This window comes from Monodelphis domestica, chromosome 1 (assembly GCF_027887165.1).
Source record: "Monodelphis domestica isolate mMonDom1 chromosome 1, mMonDom1.pri, whole genome shotgun sequence".
Taxonomy (NCBI): Eukaryota; Metazoa; Chordata; class Mammalia; order Didelphimorphia; family Didelphidae; genus Monodelphis; species Monodelphis domestica.
Genome location: NC_077227.1, coordinates 418,395,565 through 418,419,083, shown reverse-complemented (window position 1 = coordinate 418,419,083; position 23,519 = coordinate 418,395,565). Strand labels below are relative to the sequence as shown.

The 23,519-nt window shown below is 37.1% G+C and overlaps 1 protein-coding gene across 2 annotated transcripts in view; it reads left to right on the top strand.

Moving 5' to 3' along the window:
• The window catches only part of BRINP1 (BMP/retinoic acid inducible neural specific 1), a 175,607-nt gene that overhangs the window by 107,150 nt on the left and 44,938 nt on the right, over positions 1–23,519 (top strand). For both annotated transcript variants that reach the window (XM_016429239.2, XM_056812026.1), the window contains 3 exons: positions 2,852–3,042; positions 10,473–10,642; positions 14,266–14,371. In XM_016429239.2, coding sequence (XP_016284725.2) covers positions 2,852–3,042; positions 10,473–10,642; positions 14,266–14,371 — 467 coding nt within the window. The remainder of the gene's footprint in view (positions 1–2,851; positions 3,043–10,472; positions 10,643–14,265; positions 14,372–23,519) is intronic.

Below are 23,519 nucleotides of genomic sequence, written 5' to 3'. Positions count from 1 at the left end.
TTATTTGAGTTCAAGACCTAAAGTCATACCCCTTGTCACTCTGGAAGACTTGAATAAATGACTTCGATTTTTATTCGCAGTAACAAAAACTTATTTTTATTTCCAAAAAATCAATCACAGTTTTTGCATCAAGGGATTTTGAGATCCCTGTATATGAATGAAAATATTAAACCTGTGAGGGATTTAGAAAATAGAATGTTAGTCTATGGAAGGTTGTAGAACCACAGATATTTTTTAGTCCATCCTATTCATTTTACTCAGGAGGAAATTGAAGCTTAGAGTTAAGCGACTTGCCAAAAGGACATATATTGTATTATTATTGTATAATTTCCTTCCTCAAGGACCTGCATCTTCTACCTGCCTAGGAATGCTGGTTGAACTTGGAGATGGAGGGTCAGAAACCAGTGTATAAATAGAGTTATTTTAGCTGTGTGTGTGTGTGTGTGTGTGTGTGTGCCACAAACAGTAAAACTATGCAAAGATAATAATAGTAGCAATATTTTTAATGCACAGAAAATAAAGAATTTGGCAAAATTTTAGAGTATATGATTAAAGGTATCTTTAGTGAACATCTTTGTTGTTATTCCTGTTGTTCAGTTGTTTCCAATTCTTTATGACATTTAGGGTTTCCTTGGGAAAGTTGTTAGAGTGATAAGCCATTTCTTTCTCCAGTTCATTTTATAGATGAGAAAACTGAGTCAAATAGGGTTAAATGACTTGCGCAATTACAAAGCTAGTAAGTGTGGGAGGCCAGTATTTAATTCAAGAAGACTTATATTCCTAATTTCAGGGCTTGGCTCTATCCACTGTGCCACCTAGCTGCTTGGTGAACAGTTTGATGATCCTATCCTATGGATCATAGTTTAAGAGTTAGAAGGGAACTAATAGATCATTTCATTTCATTCAACTCCTCTTTTAATTTTGCAAATGAAAATTCTTAATCCTAGACAGTTAAAAGGACTTACCTAATGCCATACAAGTAGATCAGCACTTGAACCTCAGTCTTCCTACTTAGAATATCCTTCTAACTTAGTCTTACAACTCAAAGATGTGGTACATGGTTGCAATGGAATATTGTGTCATAAAAAATGGCAAACAGGGATTATCACAAAAAAGAAAACTAAACTCATATGAAGTGATGCAAAGTAAAATGAGCAGAACAAGTGAACACAAAAACTACAATAATGCATGATCATCTGTGAATGACTTAACTATTATCAACAAGGCAAGAATCCAGGATAATTCCAAGGGAACTCATGATGAAAAAGGATATCCACTGCCATAGAAGGAACAGATGGTGTCAAATGCAGATTGAAAAATACCATTCTTCTCTTTATTTCCTCTATGAATTTTTCTCTAGCATAAGTAATATATGTCTTTTTTCACAAGATGACAAACAGGGAAATATTTATTATATGATAATATATGTAATAAATTGAATATATACAAATAATGCCTATATCATACTATCTGCCTTCTTAGGGAAGGAGGAATATTGAGAGGGAAGGGAAAAAGAATAAGACATAGGTTTCTGGACATAATGTAAGAATTTGTTTCTATTGGATAAGCATATTTATTATAATTTATTACATATTTATAACAAAAATAACAAGAACAACAACAAAAAAGGAACTATTGTCCTAAGAAGGAAATGAGCCAGTCTTACTTTATCTGAGAATAAGGCTTGACCATATTTCTTTTTTTGTACAGGATTAATAAACTAGTAGAGAAAGCAATTGTTGTAGATATGGGTTATCTAAGTTAAAGGTAAGATGACTACAAAGTTGCTAATGCTATAGTAAGCAATTATAAATCAATGAGCTAGGATATGGTAAATTAAATAAATGCATTTGGATTCAACGCCAACATGTAATGCTCCAGAAATTTGTGTTTGCCCCTGCAATGTTTAACATCTTTATTGATGACATGGACATAAGCACCAATATATCAGATATTCAGGTGATACAACACCAAGAGGAATAAATAGCTTACATATTGGATGACATAATTAGCATCTAAAAAGATTTTGAAAGACCAAAAATTTGGGCTAGATCTTATAAGATATAATTTCACAGGGGCCAAGATAAAGATTTAAACTTGGGTTTGAAAAGTCAACTTCACCTGAAAAAATGTCTGGAACCATTTATTGTCTGAAAATTCAACATGAACAAACATATTGGTTCATCAATGGATTAATGGAATGATAAAATAGAAAACAAATTTTAGAAAGCTAACAGGATCTTAGGTTGCATTAAATAAGAGATAGTGTCCAGTAGTAGAGAAATATTGGCTTTAGGATACTAATCCCTGGAAAGACAACTAGCCTTTTGTGTTCAATTCTGAGTACTACATTTCAGTGAGTATATTAATAAGTTAGAGATCATACAATTGAGGAGGGGAAGATAATGAAGCAGCTGAAGGTAGTATCAGATGAAGAACTTAAACAGAAATAAAGAGGAATGTTTAATCTAGAGAAGATAACAGCAGGGAAACAATAGCAATCTTCAAATTACTGAAGAAAATTAGTTTTGTTTTGCTTGACCTCAGAGGGCAGAACAAAGAACAATGGGAGGAAGATATAAAGAGAAAATTTATTCTTGATGGAATGATCAACTTCCTAACATTTAGTTCTACCTAAAAGTCAAATTCATTGATTATGAGAGCCAATAGCTTTCATCTCATGGGATGTCTACTAGCAAAGCCTTAGTATCTACTTCTTGGGAAATACTATAAAGGATATTCTCCTTCAGCTACGACTGGACCATATTGCCTCTGAAGTCCCTTTGAAATCCAAAATTCTGTTTCTATAACCTATCTGCTATTTGTCTGTCCTTGTTACCCCACTATGCAGGGAGTTTGCCCGTTGGAAGGTGAGGAATACAGCCATTGAGCGGCGAGATCTGCTCCGTAATCCAGTGCCCCTCATGCCTGAGTTTCAGAGAAGCATCCGACTCCTGGGCAGGAGACCCACAACTCAGCAATTCATTGATACCATCATCAAAAAGTACGGCACCCACATCCTCATCTCTGCCACTTTGGGAGGTAGGTTGGTGGTTGATTGGGTTCAGTTCTGGCCTTAATATAAGACTAGAGACTAAATCTGGATGTGATATTTTTGACCCCCTTGGAAGAGATAGTTCATAATGTCTTTCTAAGTGACGAACAATGTGAAATTTTGATCAGTAAATAACCTAATCTAAAAATGTAAACTCATGGCCATGAATTGATTGGGTTTAGTTTTTTGTCATCTACTTTTGGAGACAATGAACTAGACTCATAGAATGTTAAGAAAAGAAGAAGCCTTAAAACATAGATTGGTAAGACTGGAAGAGACCTAGAAATATAGCATGTTCAATCATAAGCTTTAAATTAATAGAGTAGGAAGGTAAAGATCATCTAGTTCAACCTTTAAATGTTATTAATAAAATAATAGGGGCTCAAAGAATGAAAGTAATTTATTCTATGTTATATGGTGAAGTTTTGGATTACATCTGATCACCTTCTATTCATTTTACCTAGGGATTAAAATTAGAGAGAAGGAAAGTGGCTACGAACAAGAATGCTTGCTCTTTTCTCATAATTCTGGCCTTTAACTATTTGCTCCTTTGAATTTTGGGAAGGAGGGGAAAGAGTGCAAGAGGAAGAGAATAGTGGAGAATAAGGTTTGCAAAGTAGGTTGAGAGTAGATTATAGAGGTCTTTGAATACCAGGACAAGAACTTTTGAATTTAATGAATTACCTTTGGAGAGTGCTTTAGGGTCTACAGAGTATGTGTATTATATATATATATATATATATATATATATATATATATATAACTTCTCCTAGGACTATGATATTTAAATTTAGAAGGACCCTTGGAAATCACCTAGACCAAAGAGAAAACTGAATAAAGAGATTGAAAAAACAGAAGCCCAGAGAGGGAAAATGACATCCATCATTACACAATGATTTAGTAGGCATCCCAAAATTAAAACCCAAGTTTCTTGTCCAGTTTAGGAGTCTTCATGATTACAAAATCATGTGATTTTTTCCTCAAAGTTGTGAGGATCTAAGAATTATCTAAATCCAAATTCCTCTTATTTTATATATTAAAATTGAGATTTGAATTTTACTGAATTTTATATACTATACAGAGAGTAATATGGTCATTATATAGATAAGAAAAATGAGGTTTAGAAAGGTTAATTGGCATGTATAAGGTCATGAACTGAATTAATTGAAGAGCTAGATCTCAAGACCAAGTATTCTGACTTCAAATCCATTGCTCTTTCCAAAACACTATTCTGCCTTACTTTATCTTGTGGCCGAGGATGGAATGTTTTATTAGGGTTAAAGTTTAGTTTTGTCTCTCAACCTCAGTTTCTTTATTTTTAAAATGGGTGATAATAGATGGAACAAATTTCACAGTACTGTTGTGGGTAAAACTCTTTGAAAAGTGTAAAACAATATACAAATGAGAACTATCATTTCCCCCAAGAACAGAAGTAAATATGTAGGAGGCACAGTTTCTCTGGGAATGATGCATTCCTCCCACCTCAAATTTGCTTCAGCTCATCATCAAAAACTTAGGATGTCAGTAGCAAATTGAATTTTCCTTTTGGAAGCTGTTTTCCTCCTGCATCCCTAGAAATTCCAAATAATGAAGACCTTTTGCAGTGAAATATATTTTTAATTTCAGTGAGGCAAAGTAGTGAATTATTCACAGTGCTTTGTTCTGCTCCTGTTCTTACAGCACAACATTTTAAAATATGCAAAGCTTTAAGATGAGAGCCAATATTGGACAATGGGGCTTAAGTGCAGTCAGCCCATAGTGAAAAGTGGTAGAGGATCATAGGGTTATAGATTGAAATTTGAGTGGAATGACACCAAAAAAAGGACAGAGAAAAAGGAAGAAGGAAATAATAGGGGGCTTTGAGTTCTAAAGAAGGAAGAGAAGAGGGCAGGTATGTTTCATTGAATCTATAAAAAGACTGAAGCAAGTAATGGTATAGTAAGATAGTGTGGTGGATGTGGAGTCAGGAAGAACTGAGTTCAAATCCAACCCCAGATACTTCCTCCTTATGTGACCCTGATTATGTCAGTTAATCTCTTTTTGCCCTAATTGTCTCAACTATAAAATAGAGATAACAATAGCACCTTCCTCACAAGTTGTGGTAAGGATCAAATAAGATAATAGTTTAAAAAAAAAAAAACACAGCACAGTGGCTGACACATAGTAGGTGCTCTATAAATGCTTATTCCCTTTCCTTTCTCTCCCCCTAATTGTCATATGTTTCCCCACCACTGAGGTACATAGTGGAACTCATCTGAACTATCTTATTTTATGCAATTTATGTACATATCCTTAGCATTGACCCAATTTTCTATCTATCCATCTATCTATCTAGCAGATAATAATTGATATGATCTTAGAAGATGGCACTTTACCTCAGTTTTCTCATTTATAAAATGCAGGGATTAGACTAATTTATAACCTTTTCATTAATTATTTGGAGAAGATCTAGACAAAATTCTGAAAACTTCCTTCTGACTCTTTCAATATTCATGGATAAGCAGTACCACACTTGGATTTTCCATCTATGATCCCTCATTTCTACAATGTGACTAGGTTGTCCCTCTGAGGGTGACATATGTGTCCTTGATGGTATCTTCTGCATCATTTATGCACAAAGGATTCTTGGTAACATAGAGGCACCAGTCTATAGCCACCATACATGTTTATGTTTCCCTGGAGGTTAATTGACATTTTGACTGGAGTTTTTGATAATTCATGTGTCAAACATGTAGAGTCTCATAGGAGAGAATTGGTACTAAAATGATAGCACTCATATTGATTAGAAATGAATAGACTATTATAGCTGAACCTCAACAGTGACAACCTAATAATAATAATAATAATAATAATAGTAATAGTAATAGTAATATTGATAAATATCAAGATAGCAATTTTCCCCATAGTTATTTCTATTTGGACTTCATTGATAAAAGATCAGATTCATATTAATAAAATAACTATTTATTTTATATTTATTCTGGGTGTGCATATTATATATATACATACATGCACACATATACATATGTATACATATGTTATCCTAAAAGTTTTAGTACATTTTAAGCTTTAATATCTTCAGAAGAATAGCTGTTATGAATGATACAAAACATTGTTTGAAAGTTTACTTGTTTAAATTTCTTTTTTTACTTATTTAGTTTTAAATAATACATTTTTAAATTTAATTTTAATGAGATTGGTCATTTTATTATTATGTATTGCATATCCAGCAGTTTCTGAATGACATTTTTTCAGACTAGTGGATTGCTAGGGGGTGGTCCTCTTCCTTAGATACCTCAATAAGCTGATCTTTCTCCATTAGACTTTTTTTTTTCTCATGAGGTTCCATCCAAATTATCATGTGGTATGAAAACTGCTTTTTCTGGGTGATCTTAACACCAGAAGTCGAAATATAATCCTTTCAGCTATGAGAAGCAACTGATGAAAACTTTTACAATTTTTTAAAGCTAATTAGAGTGAGGTATAGCCCATTGATTAGATCAAATTTTAATGTCTTTAAAATTTAATTGATACCTCAAATATTCTTTTTGTATGGACATAACATTTATACTTCTCAAGTTATTAAACCATAAAACTATATTAGGACTTTTGAACACCCTGAACTTATATATTCTATATTTTGTATATATTTTTGTATGTAGGTATTATCTCCCCCCTAAAAAATGTAAACTCCTTGTGTAAAAGGATTATTCCATTCTTTGTATTTGGGTTTCCTGTGCCTGGCACATAGTAGGTGTTTAATAGGTTGCTGATGGATTGATTGTCTGAACAACAAAACAGTATCTTGTTTCCATATTGTTTAAAATGAACATAGCTCTTTCCTTAAGACAACTGTGTCATAGAGAGCTCCATGAGGTGAAACCTCAGAACATAGATTGTCAGAGAATGAAAGGGTCATATAGATCATCTAGGCAAACTCACTCCCTTTTACTGATGATGCCTTTGAGGGTCAGTGAAGGAAAAGGTGACATTCAAGGTCATCCCTAGAAAGGGAGTAGATCTAGAATGAGAACCCACTGAGCTTTCTCTTTCTCAAAACTTGCTGTATCTCCCTGCTGTTTCCCCATTCATTGTCTCATAGTGGCTGTGATTTCCTTAACCTCGCTGAAGACCCTGACTCTAGAGAACAGAGCACCCTAGGAGCTCAGGAGAGCTGCTACATGGGAGCTTTCATTAGCATTCCCATTTCCATCAGATCTTACCCTAGCAGAGGAGAAAAGAAGAAGCTAATGTGGGAGAAGACAGAGAGATGCAGGCTGCCCTGTCATTGCTTATCCACACCTGCAGGCAATGAATGGCTCAGTTAATCAGGGTGTGAAGCAGTCAGACTCCCCTCCAACCAGTGCCTCTTTTTTGCTCACAGCTCTCCTCAGAGCCAGTCACACCCTTGTTGGGAAGTGGAAGAGATGGGGAAGCTTAGTACAAAGTCACTTGGAGGCCACAGAAGCTCAGGAAGGAAATCTGTGAAGCAGAGAGGTAATTTGTAGGAATACCCAAAAGGGAAGGCAACTTTGAACAGAACATCATCTTAATAAACAGGAAATTAAGTCTTAATAATGCAGCAAGAAGCCTATTAACCCCTCCTGATCTAAGCTCAGTTTCTACCAGCTCTTAGTCCAGGGGGAACCCTGGTTCCCTGCCAACTTCCCCTCCTCCCTTACCTTTTCCACCAGCCTTTAACTCCCATTCCCCAATTCTGAATTCCTAGTAATTAGTTATAATAATAAAAATTCCAATGTCAATATTGCTTGCTAGAGTTTTCCTCACAACCACCATGTAATGTATAAAGGGCAAAGACTGATAATCACTATTTTAAAATTAGAGTGTCATGACAGGTGACCTTTAATATCCTATCTACTTTCAATAATAATAATAATAATAATAATTGGTATTTACATAGCACATCAAATATTATGTAACTTGAGCCTCACTGCAATCCTATACCCTAAGTCCTAAAAGCTTTATCCTCATTTTTCTAATCAGGAAACTGAGGCTTAGGTTAACTAACTTGTTTAAAATCAGCTAGTAGTATCATCCAGCTTTATTATTTTACCAGAACTTCCCTTTTAAAAATTACCAATGATTTCTTAATTGCCAAAATGCTGTTCTTTTTTTCTCAATCTTCATTCTCCTTAACTTCTCTGTAGCCATTGACACTGGTTTTTACTCCCTCTTTTGTATACTCTTCTCTTTGAAATTTCAGGGTACCACTCTCTCAGTTCTCCTCCTATCTATTTAATCCCTCCTTCTCCATCTTCTTTACTGAATTCTTTTCCATACCCCTCTCTCTAACCATAGGTATTCCATAGAGTTCTACCTTAGGTTATCTTTTCTTTTCTTTTTTGGTCATCTTTTCTTTTCCCTCTATATTATTTTACTTGGTCATCTCATCCATTGCCATAAATTTAACTATCATCTCTGTTCTGATGATCTTCAAATATTTCTTGCCCTAACTTCTCTGTTAATCTCCAATCTCACACCTTCAGCTGCCTTTCAAATATATCAAAATGTATGTACAGTAGGCATCTTATGAACTCAACATGTCCAAAATTGAACTGATAATTTCCCCCTCATACCTCCTCCCCAATTCTTTTATTGCTTTAGAGGGCAACACTATTCTCTAACTCCCTCAGACTCACATCTCAGGTATCAAGCTCAACTCTTCCCTATCTCTTCCCCCTGCCCCCAAGTTTAAATCATTGCCAAAGCCTTTTGATTTCACCTTTGCAATATCTTCCAAAAATGTCCTGTTGTCTCCTCTGACACTGCAAGCACTCTAATGGAGATTCTTATCACATTACACCTAGACTACTGTAATAGCTTGATAGTGTGCCTGTCTGCCTGAAGACTTTTCCCACTCTAACCCATCCTTCATTTAGCCACCAAAATATTTTTTATAGAGGAGATCTGAGCATATTCAAGAAACTTCCCTATTTCATAAAACTCTTGCGTCTTACTATCCCTTCTAGCATTACATATACAATACTGTGACCTTCAAGGCTCTTCGTACCTCATATATTTTCAGTCATCTTGGATCTTATTCCTCATGATGTACTCTTTAGTCTGATGAGCTCCATGAGGGTTGAGCCTCTCTATTGTTTAAGTTTGTTTTTGGTTTTTTTAATCCGTAGTGATTGGCAAAATCCCTGGTCCTTAGTAGGTGTTTGGTAAATGTTTATTGACTCACAAACTAGTAAATGTCAAGGATTTACAGACTATATACTATGTAGATGGCCCCAAACTAGGCCTTGAAAGAGAGACAAAGATACAACTTGACCAATATCACATAGGTAGCAAGCATTCAATCTGGAATTCAAACTTTGATCCATTGTTTCCAAATTCAGTGGGCTTTGTAATGTATTGATCAAACATAAACCCTATTCCCTCTCCTCCAGATGAATCAGACTATACCACCTTCCATAGAGAGCTGGGGGACAGAAATATTCTAGCATGATTCTACCCATGGGTATATAGGGTGCATCAGACTATCCAAGCTACTTGGGTAAGGGTAGAATACTGACTTAATTAGAGCCACCTCCATGAGGTTCTTCTTTTAGTCATGAGTCCAAAAAAGTGAACATGCCTCCCTAACAGAAGGCTAGTTAGTATGGCAGAATCTGTAAACTATTTTCAGAACATGCTTCATTTTAAATAATGAATCTGTAGTTGCCTAATTGCCACCTTAGAGGTATATTAACCCTAAATGGCTGGGCAAGGCATTTTCTGTCTTGAGGGTTATGCTAGGAATAGACTAGACTCCAGAGCAAATTTTCAAGCCAGTCAGTCACCTAGCATTTATTAAGCACCTACTATGTGCCAGGCAACCTGCTTAGTGTTGGAGCCAGTGGAAAATAATGGGCTCAGCCTTGGACTGTGTTGGCAGGTCATTAATCTAGATAACAAAGAGATCTTTAGACAAATATAATTGGAAAGACTCTGAGAATCCATTCAACCCTAAATCACTTATTTTATAAAAAAAAAGAAATTGAGTCCCAGAGAGAATCAATGGTTTAGCTAACACCATATATAGTGAATAGGATGTTGATGATTCAAATTTAAATCATATGACTCTAAAATCTATTATTTCTCTACTTCTGATCCTCATTTGACTCAGATAATTTATAGAATATTGTAATTATAAAGGACTTAGTGATTAGCCCAAGATCACCTGCTCACTTGTCTAATGTTTTCATTGAAAAATACCTCAGGCCATAGCTCTTCAATTCTGCTCTTGAATTTCATGGAAAAAAATAGAGAAATACAGTGGAGAAAATTCACTGGTTACTGAGTGTCATTTTATCTGAAACTAGTTGCATAGATGAAGGTGACTGGACATATCCCTGCATTAGGGAGCCTTCTACATTATGTAATTCCTCTGATTTTTTTCCCTCCACAGGCGAGGAGGCCTTGACCATGTACATGGACAAAAGCCGACTTGACAGGAAGTCAGGGAATGCTACACAAAGTGTAGAGGCTCTGCACCAGCTTGCATCCTCTTACTTTGTTGACCGCGATGGCACAATGAGGAGACTCCATGAGATCCAGATCTCCACCGGAGCAATCAAGGTGTGGTTTGGGACATCTCCCAGAGAGAGGGAGTGGGGAATGGGCATATAATTCAGTAGTGGTCAGATCTTCCAAAGCATCATAGAATGGATGAGGAGATTGTTATAAAAGAGCCTATGGGACATTAGAGCTAGAAAGGACCTTAGAATAAAGAATACAAGAGCTGGGAGGGAACTTAGAGCATAGAAATATAGAACATAAAACCTATTATGTTCGAACTACAACTTAGCTAGAAACACAAACCCTACAACATAGAGTGCCATAACAAAGAAAGGGACTTCAGATAGAGCTTGTTAGAAAATAGTAAATTTGTAGCATAGTCAGGACTAGAATCAAGGTCATTGGACACACATTGTAATATTCATAAGGGATAAAATGGAATCACTTGGGATTAACCCAATTTTGGCAAGAACTGGTTAGTACAATGGATTACTATGACAGTGGGATAGGTAATGATAGCCAAAAGAGCTACTTGAAATGTTTCATATTTAACAAGTTGTGTAGGTAATGTACTTGGTACAAGGAATATTATGTTTGCTTTAAAACTGAGCCAAAAAGATGTGAAAATACTTTCCCATAATCAAATATCTATTAAATATTAAGTCAGGGCTCAAACATAGAACTTTTATAACCTATCAACCCCATAGCCATTATTAGAGTCTTGCTCTTAGTAGGACATATGTTTCTGTTGTAAAATGCAATTCTAAATAAAGAGAGGTCATTGTTGAAGTGAACCATATGGTTAGTATTTTTGTCAAAGAGTTCTTCTGTCACACAAAGAATATGTTGCTTGTTGAATGTAGATTTGTATTTATATGAAATTTCTCTGATATATACATATATTTATATGTCTAAGTATGCATACAAACTTGGGTACACATATTTACATGCATGTTGCCCTTTGACTTTTTCTATAGACATAGTCATGCTTTTTCACTAAATGATTTATGAACATGTAAAGGACAGAGTTTTTCTAAAGATATTTCGAGGAAGTAGAGACCAGGGTAAGAGATGAATTCAGGCAACTGGAAAAGACAAATACCCCCGATTCACAAAGGTTAAATGAATGTGTGGGTAGAAGAGAATTTTTAGATTATTCCTAGAATTTAGACCTGAAAAGAACTTTAGAGATTGAGTCCTTCTCACAGTTCTTAAAGATGAACCAAAGTTCATAGAGGGTGAGTGGCATACCCAAATTCATATAAAGAATAAGAAAAAAATGTCACGTTTGGGACAAAGCTCTTCTCACTTCAAATAACTATTCTCTCTTTGTAGCCTATGAATGCCTTAAGTATATACTACATAAGAGAAGGGGAGAAAGAGGAGAGAGAAGATAGGGAAGGGGAGGAGAGGAGAACAGAAGAGAGAAGAGTGGGGGTAGAGGAGAGGTGGGTACTTTATTGATACACTAAGTAAGGGATGGGGAGATAAAGAGAGGAGAGGGGAAGGGAGGGGACAGGATAGGAAAGGAGAAAATGAGAGGAAAGGAGAGGAAAAAGGAAAGGGGGAGGGGAAGGAATGGGGGAAAAAGAGGAGAGGAGAGGAGAGGAGAGGTTTCTCTGAGACTTATGAATCTAGATTAAGAGGAGAGAAGGGTTCATGTTGTTAGGGAATTCACTACCAAATGTGAAATCTGTATGAAGCTCTCACTGTGTGAGAGTTCTCAAAGAGCTTGTATTTTTCATTACTGAAACGGCTCCCTGGTCACGTTTCTTCCCTTCCCACTGCTTCCCCCACTATACATCCCCACTGTGGAATGCTGAATTGAGATATTGAAGCTCTGACAGCTGATATTCCTCTCTGGTGCATCTGGGAAGGAAAAACTTCCTCCTTTCAGGGTTTCCTGGGCAATCACATATCTGAAGCCTCAGAGGAGAATTCATTTTTCTCTGCAACCTAGGACAGAGACTTTTGTTTTTGTTTTCATATTTGGTGTTTTATTTTTCCTTTTCTCTAGTCACTACTAAAGTCATTTCCACATGTAACAATTTACCCTTCCAGTTTGGGACTTTGATCTGAGATATGGCAGCAATATGGAGTTTGAGTCTCAGGACATGGATTTTAATCTTTAGTCTGCTACTTACTCCCTTGTGTGACCATGGGCGATCTTAACTTCTGTAGCTCTCAGTTTCCTCATCATTAAAATAGGGATGGGGAGCAAATAAGATAAAATTTAAGATCCATTGAAGTTCTTGGCCTCTGATTCTATGACATTCACATCCTGTCAGAGAATATTTGCTTTGATGGGCTCATTTCTGTGTATGCCACCACAAAGCATATGAATCTCCTAGATTCTATGAGATTATATATAGAAATTATGTGATTTTTTTCATAAATAATGCTTTTATTCATATAGTGATTTACCTTTTTATTCCTCATTATCACCCTTTGGAGCAGGAAAGGCATTTATTAGTATCTCTATTTTACAATCAAGGAAAACATGTTCTAAAAGATTTCAAAAGTTATTTCCATTGTCACATGTTGAGGTAGCAACAGCAGTAATACTGGTATCCACTTTTGGTCTGTAGCAGACTACAACAAACAAAAGACAACTATATATAAGATTCTACATGCATAGGATTAAAGCCTTTATGTTGGATTTCAGGTCTCTTGAAAGGGAAGTGATCTTCATTCCTGGTCTCCTAATCACCAATCAAGGAGTCCTTCCATTGCAAAACATTATAGAGACTGATAATGATCAGAAATGAGAGTATAGTGTTTGGAGAAAGGAGAAGTATGATGCTCCTTCTGATAACTATCCAGCCAAATCCAGCATTCATCACACATGTATAAAGCACTTATTATTTGAAAGGCTTGGATAAATGCTTGGAATACAAATACAAAAACAAATAAAAAACAATCCCTGTCCCCTAAGGAGTTCTTTCAATTGGTGTAGGAAATGAAAGTTTTAGGGGGTTTTGTTTGTTTGTTTTAGCAGGGCTAGATAAAGAAGGGGGAAGTAACTAGAGAGGGGACAGTGAATATTACCAGTTGGTAAAATGGGTAGCTACAGATGTGGCATGATGTGAGGATTTCTTGAAAATATCATCCCTCTCATTGTCATGAGCCCTGAAATCCCACTATTAGTTTTATAGGCTTTTGGATGCTTTTAAAAAAAATTTTAAACACTTATCTTCTGTCTTGGAATTAATACTATGCATTGTTTTCATGGCAGAAGAATGGTAAGGGCTAGGCCAAGTGGGTTAAGTGACTTGCCCACGGTCACACAGCTAGGAATGTCTGAGGCCAGATTTGAACCCAGGATCTTCCCTCTCTGGGCCTTACTATCATGATGTTAACCACCTAGCTGCCCTCAACTGTCCTTTGGATCTTGAAGATGAGAGGATTTATCATAGGCATTTTCTACCCCAAGAATATCAGTTCCTGAAAGAAGAGAAAATCTTTTAAGTTCTTGCCAATAGCAAATGGATGGGGATTAGCTGACAGAAGGAAAGAAGTACAAGATTGGGACTTGATAGGGGATTCAGGGCATGGAGTACAAGAGAATGAGTGAAAAGGCAACAAAGACTACCCCTTCCTACTCTGTCACTTGGTACAGGTCTGATCTTGTGTATGCTCTCTGAGAGGAAACTCTATAATATTGTTCTTGTTTGCTGCACTAGGTAACAGAAACCCGCACTGGTCCCTTGGGCTGCAACAGCTATGACAATCTGGACTCTGTGAGTTCTGTCCTTCTACAAAGCACGGAGAGCAAACTCCACCTCCAAGGTAAGAAGTTGGGATGTGGGAAACAGAGTAAGGTGGGAGACAAATCAAAGGCTAGAGAGAGAATGGATAATGAAGAATCCAAGGTAGAGAAGAGAGGAGTATGAGAAAGGTAAAAAAAAAAGAGGAGAGAGAAGAAAAAATAGAAAGAAGAGAAATAGAAAATAGAAAGGGGTGATAGTAGCAGAGGAAAGAGAAGATAGTGAGGAGAAAGGAGAAAGAGAAAATAAAAAGAGAAAAAGGGAAGGTGATGGTGAGAAAAATAGATTGGAGAAAGGAAAAGAAAAGAAAAAGGAAGAGAAAATCAGAAAGAGGTTTTAAAAAAGAGATGATACAAAGAAAATAGAGAGAGAGAGAGATGAAAACTAAGAGCGTGGAAATCAAGTAAGAGTTATGAAAAGGTGATTTAAAATTTTTTTAACACATACAGTACATGAAATTCATGGTTATTAATTATTTTCTGACAGAAAATATGGAAATGTGAGCTTTATCTGATTATTTTGATGAAAATGTCCAAACGGTGTTATTTATAGATGCCTCAGACCTAATATATATTAAAATTTCATAACATATCGTCTGGATTTTTCTCCATTATTGTTTTTGATTTTCGATATGTTTTGACAGGTGTTATTTGAATTCCAAGAAATATAGGGTATTTTATAGAACTTTGGCTCTGTATGCTGGTTCTCTCTGTTTTTTTTTCCTTTTTCATTTTATTTGCTAATCATTCCCATGCATATTTTCTCTATCAAATTATATCTGGGCTTTGAGGAGACTAAGCAACCGACAGGTATGACCTTCTCCCAAAGTGCAGAATAAGGATGGCTCAGAATGTCAGTGGGAGGAAAATTGGCCTTAGATTTGCAAAGCAGATCTGAGCATTGATTGATGTGACTTTGATGTTCTGATATCTTGGTAACTCTTTGTGTTCCCATTCCTGCTAGGGAAGATAGTGGATAAGGAACATTCTGCCCTATTGCTTTATAATAATGGGGACAGAAAGAAAAAAGGGGATGAAGGTAGCTGACTCTGGGAAAAAGAATCTATAAATACATTTCTCTGAAAGAGACTGGGCCCTAGTAAGTCATGCCTTGACTTAGCTCCTTGAAGAACACTCAGAAGAGTGAGAGCTCAGAAGAACAGAAAAGAAAAGATAGATAAGAAGAAAGATAGACAAGATGCAGCTGTCTTTTGCCTTTTTGATTCCTGGTCCTGCCTTTTCTGTCTCTGCAATATCCCTTTCCTTGTCTCTATCTTCTCTACTTATATTTTCCACCAACCTAGCTCAAGTCTGTGTCATCTCTTCCCTAGACTATTACAGTAGCTTCCTGATTACTTTTCTTGACTTGAATATCCCTCATTCCAGTCTATCCTGAGCAGGCTGCCACAGTAATACATAGCTCTGATTATATCTCCCTCATCCCCAGGACCTATCAATTGCTTCCTATTGCAAAACAAATAAATTCCAAACTCATTAGCTTGGCATAGTCTGGTTCAATCCTACCCTTCCATCTTTTTCTCACACTAATAATCTCTTATATATTCTATTAGCCCTGACTAGCTGGCATATGTATCATAACCCAAACCTATGCCTCAAATATTTTTGTTTTATTTTTTATATTTTTCCCAGATTACATGCAGACCCAAGTTTAATAATCATTTTCTGACATTTTGTGATCTGTATTCTTTCCCTCCCTCCCACTCTTCCCTCCTACCTGAGATGACAGGTAATATAATATATGTTGTACATGTACTATTAGGCAATATCTAATTCCATGTTCAGCATGTTATCAACATTAATGTCACTAATACAAGAGAAAAATCCATGGAGAAAACATGGAGGCATGCTTCAATCTATATGCAATGAAAGGGAAGATTTTACACAAAGTTGAAATGGAATGCTGGAGGAGGAGTGACAGTTTAGTTGGAATGATCAAGGGGTAGAGGGGGGTCAAGGACTTCTGGGAACCAGTGAACTCTGAAGCGAGTTCAGTTCTGAACCCTGGAGTGAAGCAGCTCCCATTCACACCTCAAGATTGGAAGCCCACCATTTCCTGAGGATTTCCTGATCATATCTGATGCCCACAGTGACTGTGAACTGATCCTGTCTTTCTGTTGATTCAAGACCTTTGTGGACTGCCTGGACATTCAGCATTAAACCCCTGAGAGGGGTTTACCCTGAAGGGCAGGCTGAGTCAGTCCTGAAGCCTGAAACTTATCTGCTAGCTATACCTCAAGACATTTGCTGTTTCTTTAATACTAGATTAGGTCAGCCAGCATAGGAGAACAAAAAGACAGAAAAGGTTTCCAGGCAGGTCCCAGCTGTTGTCCAAAGCCAAAGGACCCAACTTCAGTCTGTGCTTTTAGTTTAGGGACCCCCTGTTGACCTCTTCCCTAATCTCACCCTTGTTATCCTATCCCAAATAAATAGCTATTGTTCATAATAAGCAGTCAGATCTTTAAGGGAAGAAGAAGGAAGGTTGGTTGTTGGAGGTTTGGATCTGGAAAGAAGATCTCTATTAAAACCAGGTTAAACCAAGTCCTGATTAGAAAGTCATTGATCTTCCTCCAGCAAGAGGTTTGACCAGAAGGGCATCAAGGGGTTAGGTTTCGCAAAATTACCTAACCAGCCATCAACTTCCACTCTTGTGGTATCCCTATTATGGTACAGACTCCTGCATTTACCTGTGCCTCCATCTTTCCCAATCAAGGACAAAGGGCAGCCATTAGCTCTCTGTCCAGGCAGGGAGGAAATGCCCTTGGTGGGTTAACTTACCAGCACATTCTGACTAACCATTATACCATCATCCCAGGGACCCCCTCTTTCTCTTTTAACAGCATACTCCATTAGTTCCTTGTTTGGTAGTGAGTAGCCTTTTTTTTTTTTGTCATGAGTAGCTTGGAGTTGTCCTGGATCCTTGCATTGCTAATAATGGTCAAGTCATTCACAACTGATTATTGTATTTTATTGCTGGTATTGTGTACAACACTCTCCTGATTCTGCTCATTTCACTTTTTATCACTTCATGTAAATCTTTCCAGAATTTTGTGTGATCATCTTGTTTGTGATTTCTAATGGCACAATCATATTCCATTACAACTTGTTCAGCCATTTCCTAATTGTTGGACATTCCTTCAGTTTTCAGTTCTTTGCCATCACAAATCAAGTTTTCCTACCTCTTTTACTCTGCTCATGTCACAATTTCCTGAGACAACTGGCATCCCTTCTTGAATATCCAATCATATGAAAAATACTTGAAGACTTTGCTCTCCATGAAGATTTTTTTTTATCCACTCAATCAATGATGACCTCTCCCTCCTCTGAATTATTGCTTAGAGTTTGTTTTTTTAAATGCATTTAATGTGTTCTATTTTTCATAACTATGCACTTTCCTTATCTCTTCTATTGGACTATAAACCCTTTGAGGACAGGAGCTTATCTTTGTACCTTCTGCAGCACTGAGGATAATGATGTGCATACAAGTTTTTCACAAAATGGTTTTGAAATATCTCTCTTAATATCTATGACCTCATGAGTGCAAAATTAAGGTTTCTCTATTGGTTTTGGTTGTTGTTGATGATGGTGTTGATGATGACTAATCATGAAGACAAGGATAGGTAACAATGGCTATTAGTTCCTATAATGAATATTCACCCAGTTGTCTGCAACATGGAAGTCCATTGAGGAACAGAGTCAAGAAAGAGGAAAAGACAGTGAGGTGAAGAAAAGAAAGTAGTGATGGGAGAAAAAGTAACATTAAAGCAATAAGAGGAAGTTAATAGTCAGAGCAGCTGGGGCAGAAGCAGTAATAATAACAATCACTCAATGATAATTCTGTATTTTTTACCGATTTCTCTCCAAGGAACCTAATAGTTCCTCTATAGACATTATGTAATTGAATCCTATGTCCATCTGAGGAGGGAGCCTGAGAGCAGATGTTATCTTTCCAGTCTTACTTTTTGGGAAATTGATGCACAAAGAGATTGAAAGTTTTGCCTGGTTTTGGGAAAGATCTATGAATGAAAACACAGATCTCATTTTTGTAAAAGAAAAAAAAATCCACAGATGGCAAAGAATAGAAACTTAAAGAATGTTAGAACATTTTGGGGAGGGGAAGCCTAACTTGGGAGTTAGGAAACCTGGGCTTTTTCTCTAGCTTCACCACTAATGAACTGTGTGGCATTGGGCAAGTTCTGTCCTGGTTCAGTTTCCTCATCTGTATAGGTTCATTTGAAAATTTGTGTAATTCTTTTCGACTCTCTCCTTCTATAACATTTCATATTTCATGATTCATTTTAGCTCTTACTATCATATTCCAAGGTCCTTTTTAATTCTAATGACTCAAGAATAAAAGGAAATTAGGATAAAAGATCAAACTGAAAAGAAGGGAACCGTAAGCGGGGCAGAAGAACAGAGAGAAAAGTAGAAGTATAGATTGGTAGGGCTGAAAGGGACCTTGAGACATCATCAAATCTATATTCCCACCTCCAGGCAGTACTGCACTCAAACCATCTGGTCAGATGAGGATCTATTGTGTTTTCAAAGACCTCTAGAGAAAGCGATTTCACAACTTCCTTCAATAATTCATCCCAGAATTTAACAATCTTTCCCAGCCCAAAGTTCTTCTTTAGGACTGAGTCTTTTTCCCCAACTTAAAACACATTTCTGCAGATTTTTGTCATGGTTTAGTACAAAGAACTCTGATCTTGGGAGGCTGTCAAAAATGTTTGGGTATATCTTATAGGGTTGGGAGATGGGGAGAGCCAGGTTTACTATTTTCTAGTCCTGACTTTGCTGCTTCCTGATGGACCTTGAACAAGTCATGTACTGCAAAGAGCTAGAAAGGACCTTAGATATAATCTAACTCAATCCCCTTATACAATATAGAGTGATTTACATACAATGGGCAGCTCATTGACACAGTGGATTGAGTTCCAGGCTTGAAGTGAGGAGAACTCATCTTCCTGAATTCAAAGCTGGCCTCAGACACTTACTAGCTATATAACCCTGGGAAAGTCACTTAATCATGCTTCCTCAGTTTTCTCATCTGTGAAATGAGCTGAAGAAGGAAATGTGAACCACTCTAGTATCTTTGCCAAGAAAACCCTAAATAGGGTCACAAATAATCACACACAACTGAAACAACTGAACAACAATAACAATATACATTCAGTACAGTCACTGTGCTTTATAAGGTTAAATAGCTCCTTCCCTACTCTGAGTTTCAGATTATTTATCTATGACAATTAAGGAGGTAGACTAGATGATCCTCAAGATCTTGTATAATTATAAAACTTATTCTAATTCCTACAAGAAACTTTTCCTTCAACCCAGTTGCTTTATTTATTATCTATTCCTTAACCCCTGAAACTTTGTTTCTTAACCCCCCCCCCCCCACACACACACATGTATTTGCTATTCAACAAAATTCAAGCTATCCCTCAAGTCCCAGTTCAAATCTTCCCTATTCTAGGAAGTCTTCTCTGAGTACTTTTGCCAATATAGATATTATTTTGTTGTTTATTTGTTTCAATTATGGTCCCATATGAGTCTTTCTTGACAAAGATGCTTGAGTGGTTTCCCATATCCTTTTCCCATTTATATTAAAGGTAAGAAACTGAAGCAAGCAGTTAAGAGACTTTTCTAGAGAAATACAGCTCCTATCTGAGATTGGATTTAAACTTAAAAAAGATGAGTCTTCCTGACTCCAGACCCACTGCTCTATCCATTACAACACCTAATTGGTCACACAAATGTTGCCTTCTAATAATCTCCAGCTCTTGATGTTTTTTCCACACATTTGTTGCATTCTTATATTATTTTTGTTAGTTATCTCCATGTGTGTGTGTCTGTGTGTATCTCTTGTCTGCCTAGCTGGAGATATCAGGTATTTTTCTATCTTACTTCAGTCCCAGGAAGTGCTGCTCATGTGGTAGGAGTTCACTAGACATAGGCCACTTGCTTGATTAAAAGCATAATTGAATTAATCTCTCAGATTGTGTCCAGAGGTGAGAGTTGCTGGTCCTCTTGGGTATAGAAGGGATAAAAGTGAATGTGGAAAAGTCAGCTCATTCTCTTCATTTTCTCCTGGAAACAGTACTGGACTGGGAGAAACTGCTAGAATACCAGCTCTTGTACTTGTTAGATGTTTTGATCATTGGTAAATCATATTACCTTCCCAAGCCTCAGTTTCCTCATCTATAAAATTAATTCACCTCATTCAATAAACATTTATTAAATTCTCACTGTGTGTGAGGCACTGTGCTTGGCACTGCAGATGTAAAGACAAAAGTGTCTCTGATCTTCCAAGAATTCTGTTCAATCTAAAAAGGGACAGAGAAGCTGCAGCAACCCCACCAATCTGGATATGCACAGTATATACAAAGCACTACAATGTAATTTCAATATTAGGAAAGACCTGGTGTAGGAGGTGGCAGCTGAGCTGTGCTTTAAAAGAAGCCAGGAATTCTTGGAAGTGGCAGTGAGAGGCAGTTTCCTCTAGACATGGGGGTCATGAAGAGGCTTAGCTTAGTTGTCTGCTGCAACAAGTGTTTCCTATTTTGGTTTATCCTCCACTCAGCTGTCATAGGGATCTTCCATCTGGCCATATCACCCCCCTACCCAGTAAAGTCTAGTAGCTTCCTATCATTTCTGGAATCAACTATAAATTCCTCTGTTTGGCATTAACCCCCCCCCCCAACTTTCCAGTCTTCTTCTATCTTACTCACCATGTGGTACACAGAATCCCTGCTATTCCTCTCACAAGAAACTCATCTCTTGACACTGGACATTTTCTCTGGCTGCTGTCCATGCCTGAAATTCTCTCCCTCTTCACTTCCATCACCTGACTTCCCTTGCTTTTTTCAAGTCCCAATTAAAATCCCACCATCTACAAGAAATATTTCTCAATTCTCCTTGATTCTGGTGCTAATTATCTCCAATTTATTCTTCAGATAGTTGTTTGTAGTAGCATACATGTTATCTCCCCCATTAGACCTAGTTCTTTGAGATCAGGAACCATCTTTAACCTTTTCATACCCACCCCTTAACCCTGCTTCTGGTATATAATAGGTACTAAATGAATGTTTATTGGCTGACTGCCTGTCTTGCTACAAGAGAATGATGAAGCTCTGAACTGAGAAGGTAAACAAGAAGGTAACAATAGAATGAAAATAGTGACCTCAGAAAGATAAATTCACATATAATTGTATAGTTGGAGGCATACATCCAAGGAACCTGGAAAGGGAAGAATTAACCCCCCAAAATCTTGTCTTAATAAAGCAAGTGACCTTTAATGCTATTCCTTATGTTATCTTTTTCAGTATGGAAGATGGCTCTGAATAATTTTGACAAATTCCTTCTTTCCTCTCTAGCCTTTTGGCCAGACCTCATTAAGAATAAGTCGCAGGTCTTTAGGTAATAGATTGTGACTGAGGCTTCCTTCATCTGATTAGCAGTGGATCAGGAGGCACTGACAGGAATCCATGTTTCTGCCTTCGTGTTGCTCTGGCTGGGAGGCCTGTTCAATATACGAGCAGCATCTTCATGACAAAGGCAATTGCTGGCTTCCAACCAGCCGACTGCGTCCAAATATTGGTTTTGTTTTATGAGCCAAGAGCCCTGTATTCCCTATAAGGCATCTACCCTGTAGGAGAGAGAGGGAGCTCCCAGGAAGGTGGGGAAGCTTGGAGATTTAAGTCAATTAGACAAAAATAACTTGCAAAGTAGAAGGGAAATGGCATTGACCTGAAAGTTAGCAAACCTAGATTCTGACCTTAGCTGCCTAAATGTAGGCAAAATACTCTTTGACTGTTTATTCATCTGAAAGATGATGAATTTGAACTAAATTAGGTGTTTTTTCTTTACTTTTTTGGGGTAGCTTGGGCAGTCTGGTCAAGTCTATGAACCCCTTCTTGGATCATTAAAAAGTATGTCTTAAGACATACTATATTTTAGTTAGAGATTAATGAAAATAAAGATTTATCTTTTCTTTTCCTGTGCAAGTTTTTAAACCTCCACGCAAGGAGGCCATGAACCCAGGTTAAGAACCTCTGGATTAGATGATATTAGCAACTAGCATTTTTTTTTAAACCTTTACCTTCCACTTGGAATCAATATTGTGTATTGGCTCCAAGGCAGAAGAGTAAGGGCTAGGCAATGGGGGTTAAGTGACTTGCCCAGGGTCACACAGCTAGGAAGTGTAATGACTAGCATTTTTATAGTACCTTAAAGTTTGCAAATCACTATCCATATGTTATCTCATTTGATCCTTAAAATAACACTGAAAGATAATGTGTTATTGTTAGTCTCATTTTTCAGATGAGGAAATGGAGGCTAAGAGAGGTTAAATGAATTGTTAAATTTCACATAGCAAGTGTCTCCAAGTCCATCACTCTATCCACTAGACCACCTAGCTGTCTCAGCAATGACCAAAGATTCTCATTGATTTAGAGATGGAAGAAACCAGATAAGTCAACTCTTTTTTTTTTTTTTTAATGTTTTTAAATATATTTTATTTGGTCATTTCCAAGCATTATTCGTTAAAGACATAGATCATTTTCTTTTCCTCCCCCCCCCAACCCCCCATAGCCGACGCGTAAGTCCACTGGGCATTAGATGTTTTCTTGATTTGAACCCATTGCTTTGTTGATAGTATTTGCATTAGAGTGTTCATTTAGAGTCTATCCTCTGTCATGTCCCCTCAATCTTTGTATTCAGGCAGTTGCTTTTTCTCGGTGTTTCCACTCCCATAGTTTATCCTTTGCTTATGAATGGTGTTTTTTTCTCCTGGGTCCCTGCAAGTTGTTCAGGGACATTACACCACCACTAATGGAGAAGTCCATTACGTTCGATGATACCACAGTGTGTTTGTCTCTGTGTACAATGTTCTCCTGGTTCTGCTCCTCTCGCTCTGCATCACTTCCTGGAGGTTGTTCCAGTCTCCATGGAACTTCTCCACTTTATTATTCCTTTTAGCGCAATAGTACTCCATCACCAACATATACCACAGTTTGTTCAGCCATTCCCCAATTGATGGGCATCCCCTCATTTTCCAGTTTTGGGCCACCACAAAGAGCGCAGCTATGAATATTTTTGTACAAGTCTTTGTGTCCATTATCTCTTTGGGGTACAGACCCAGCAGTGCTATGG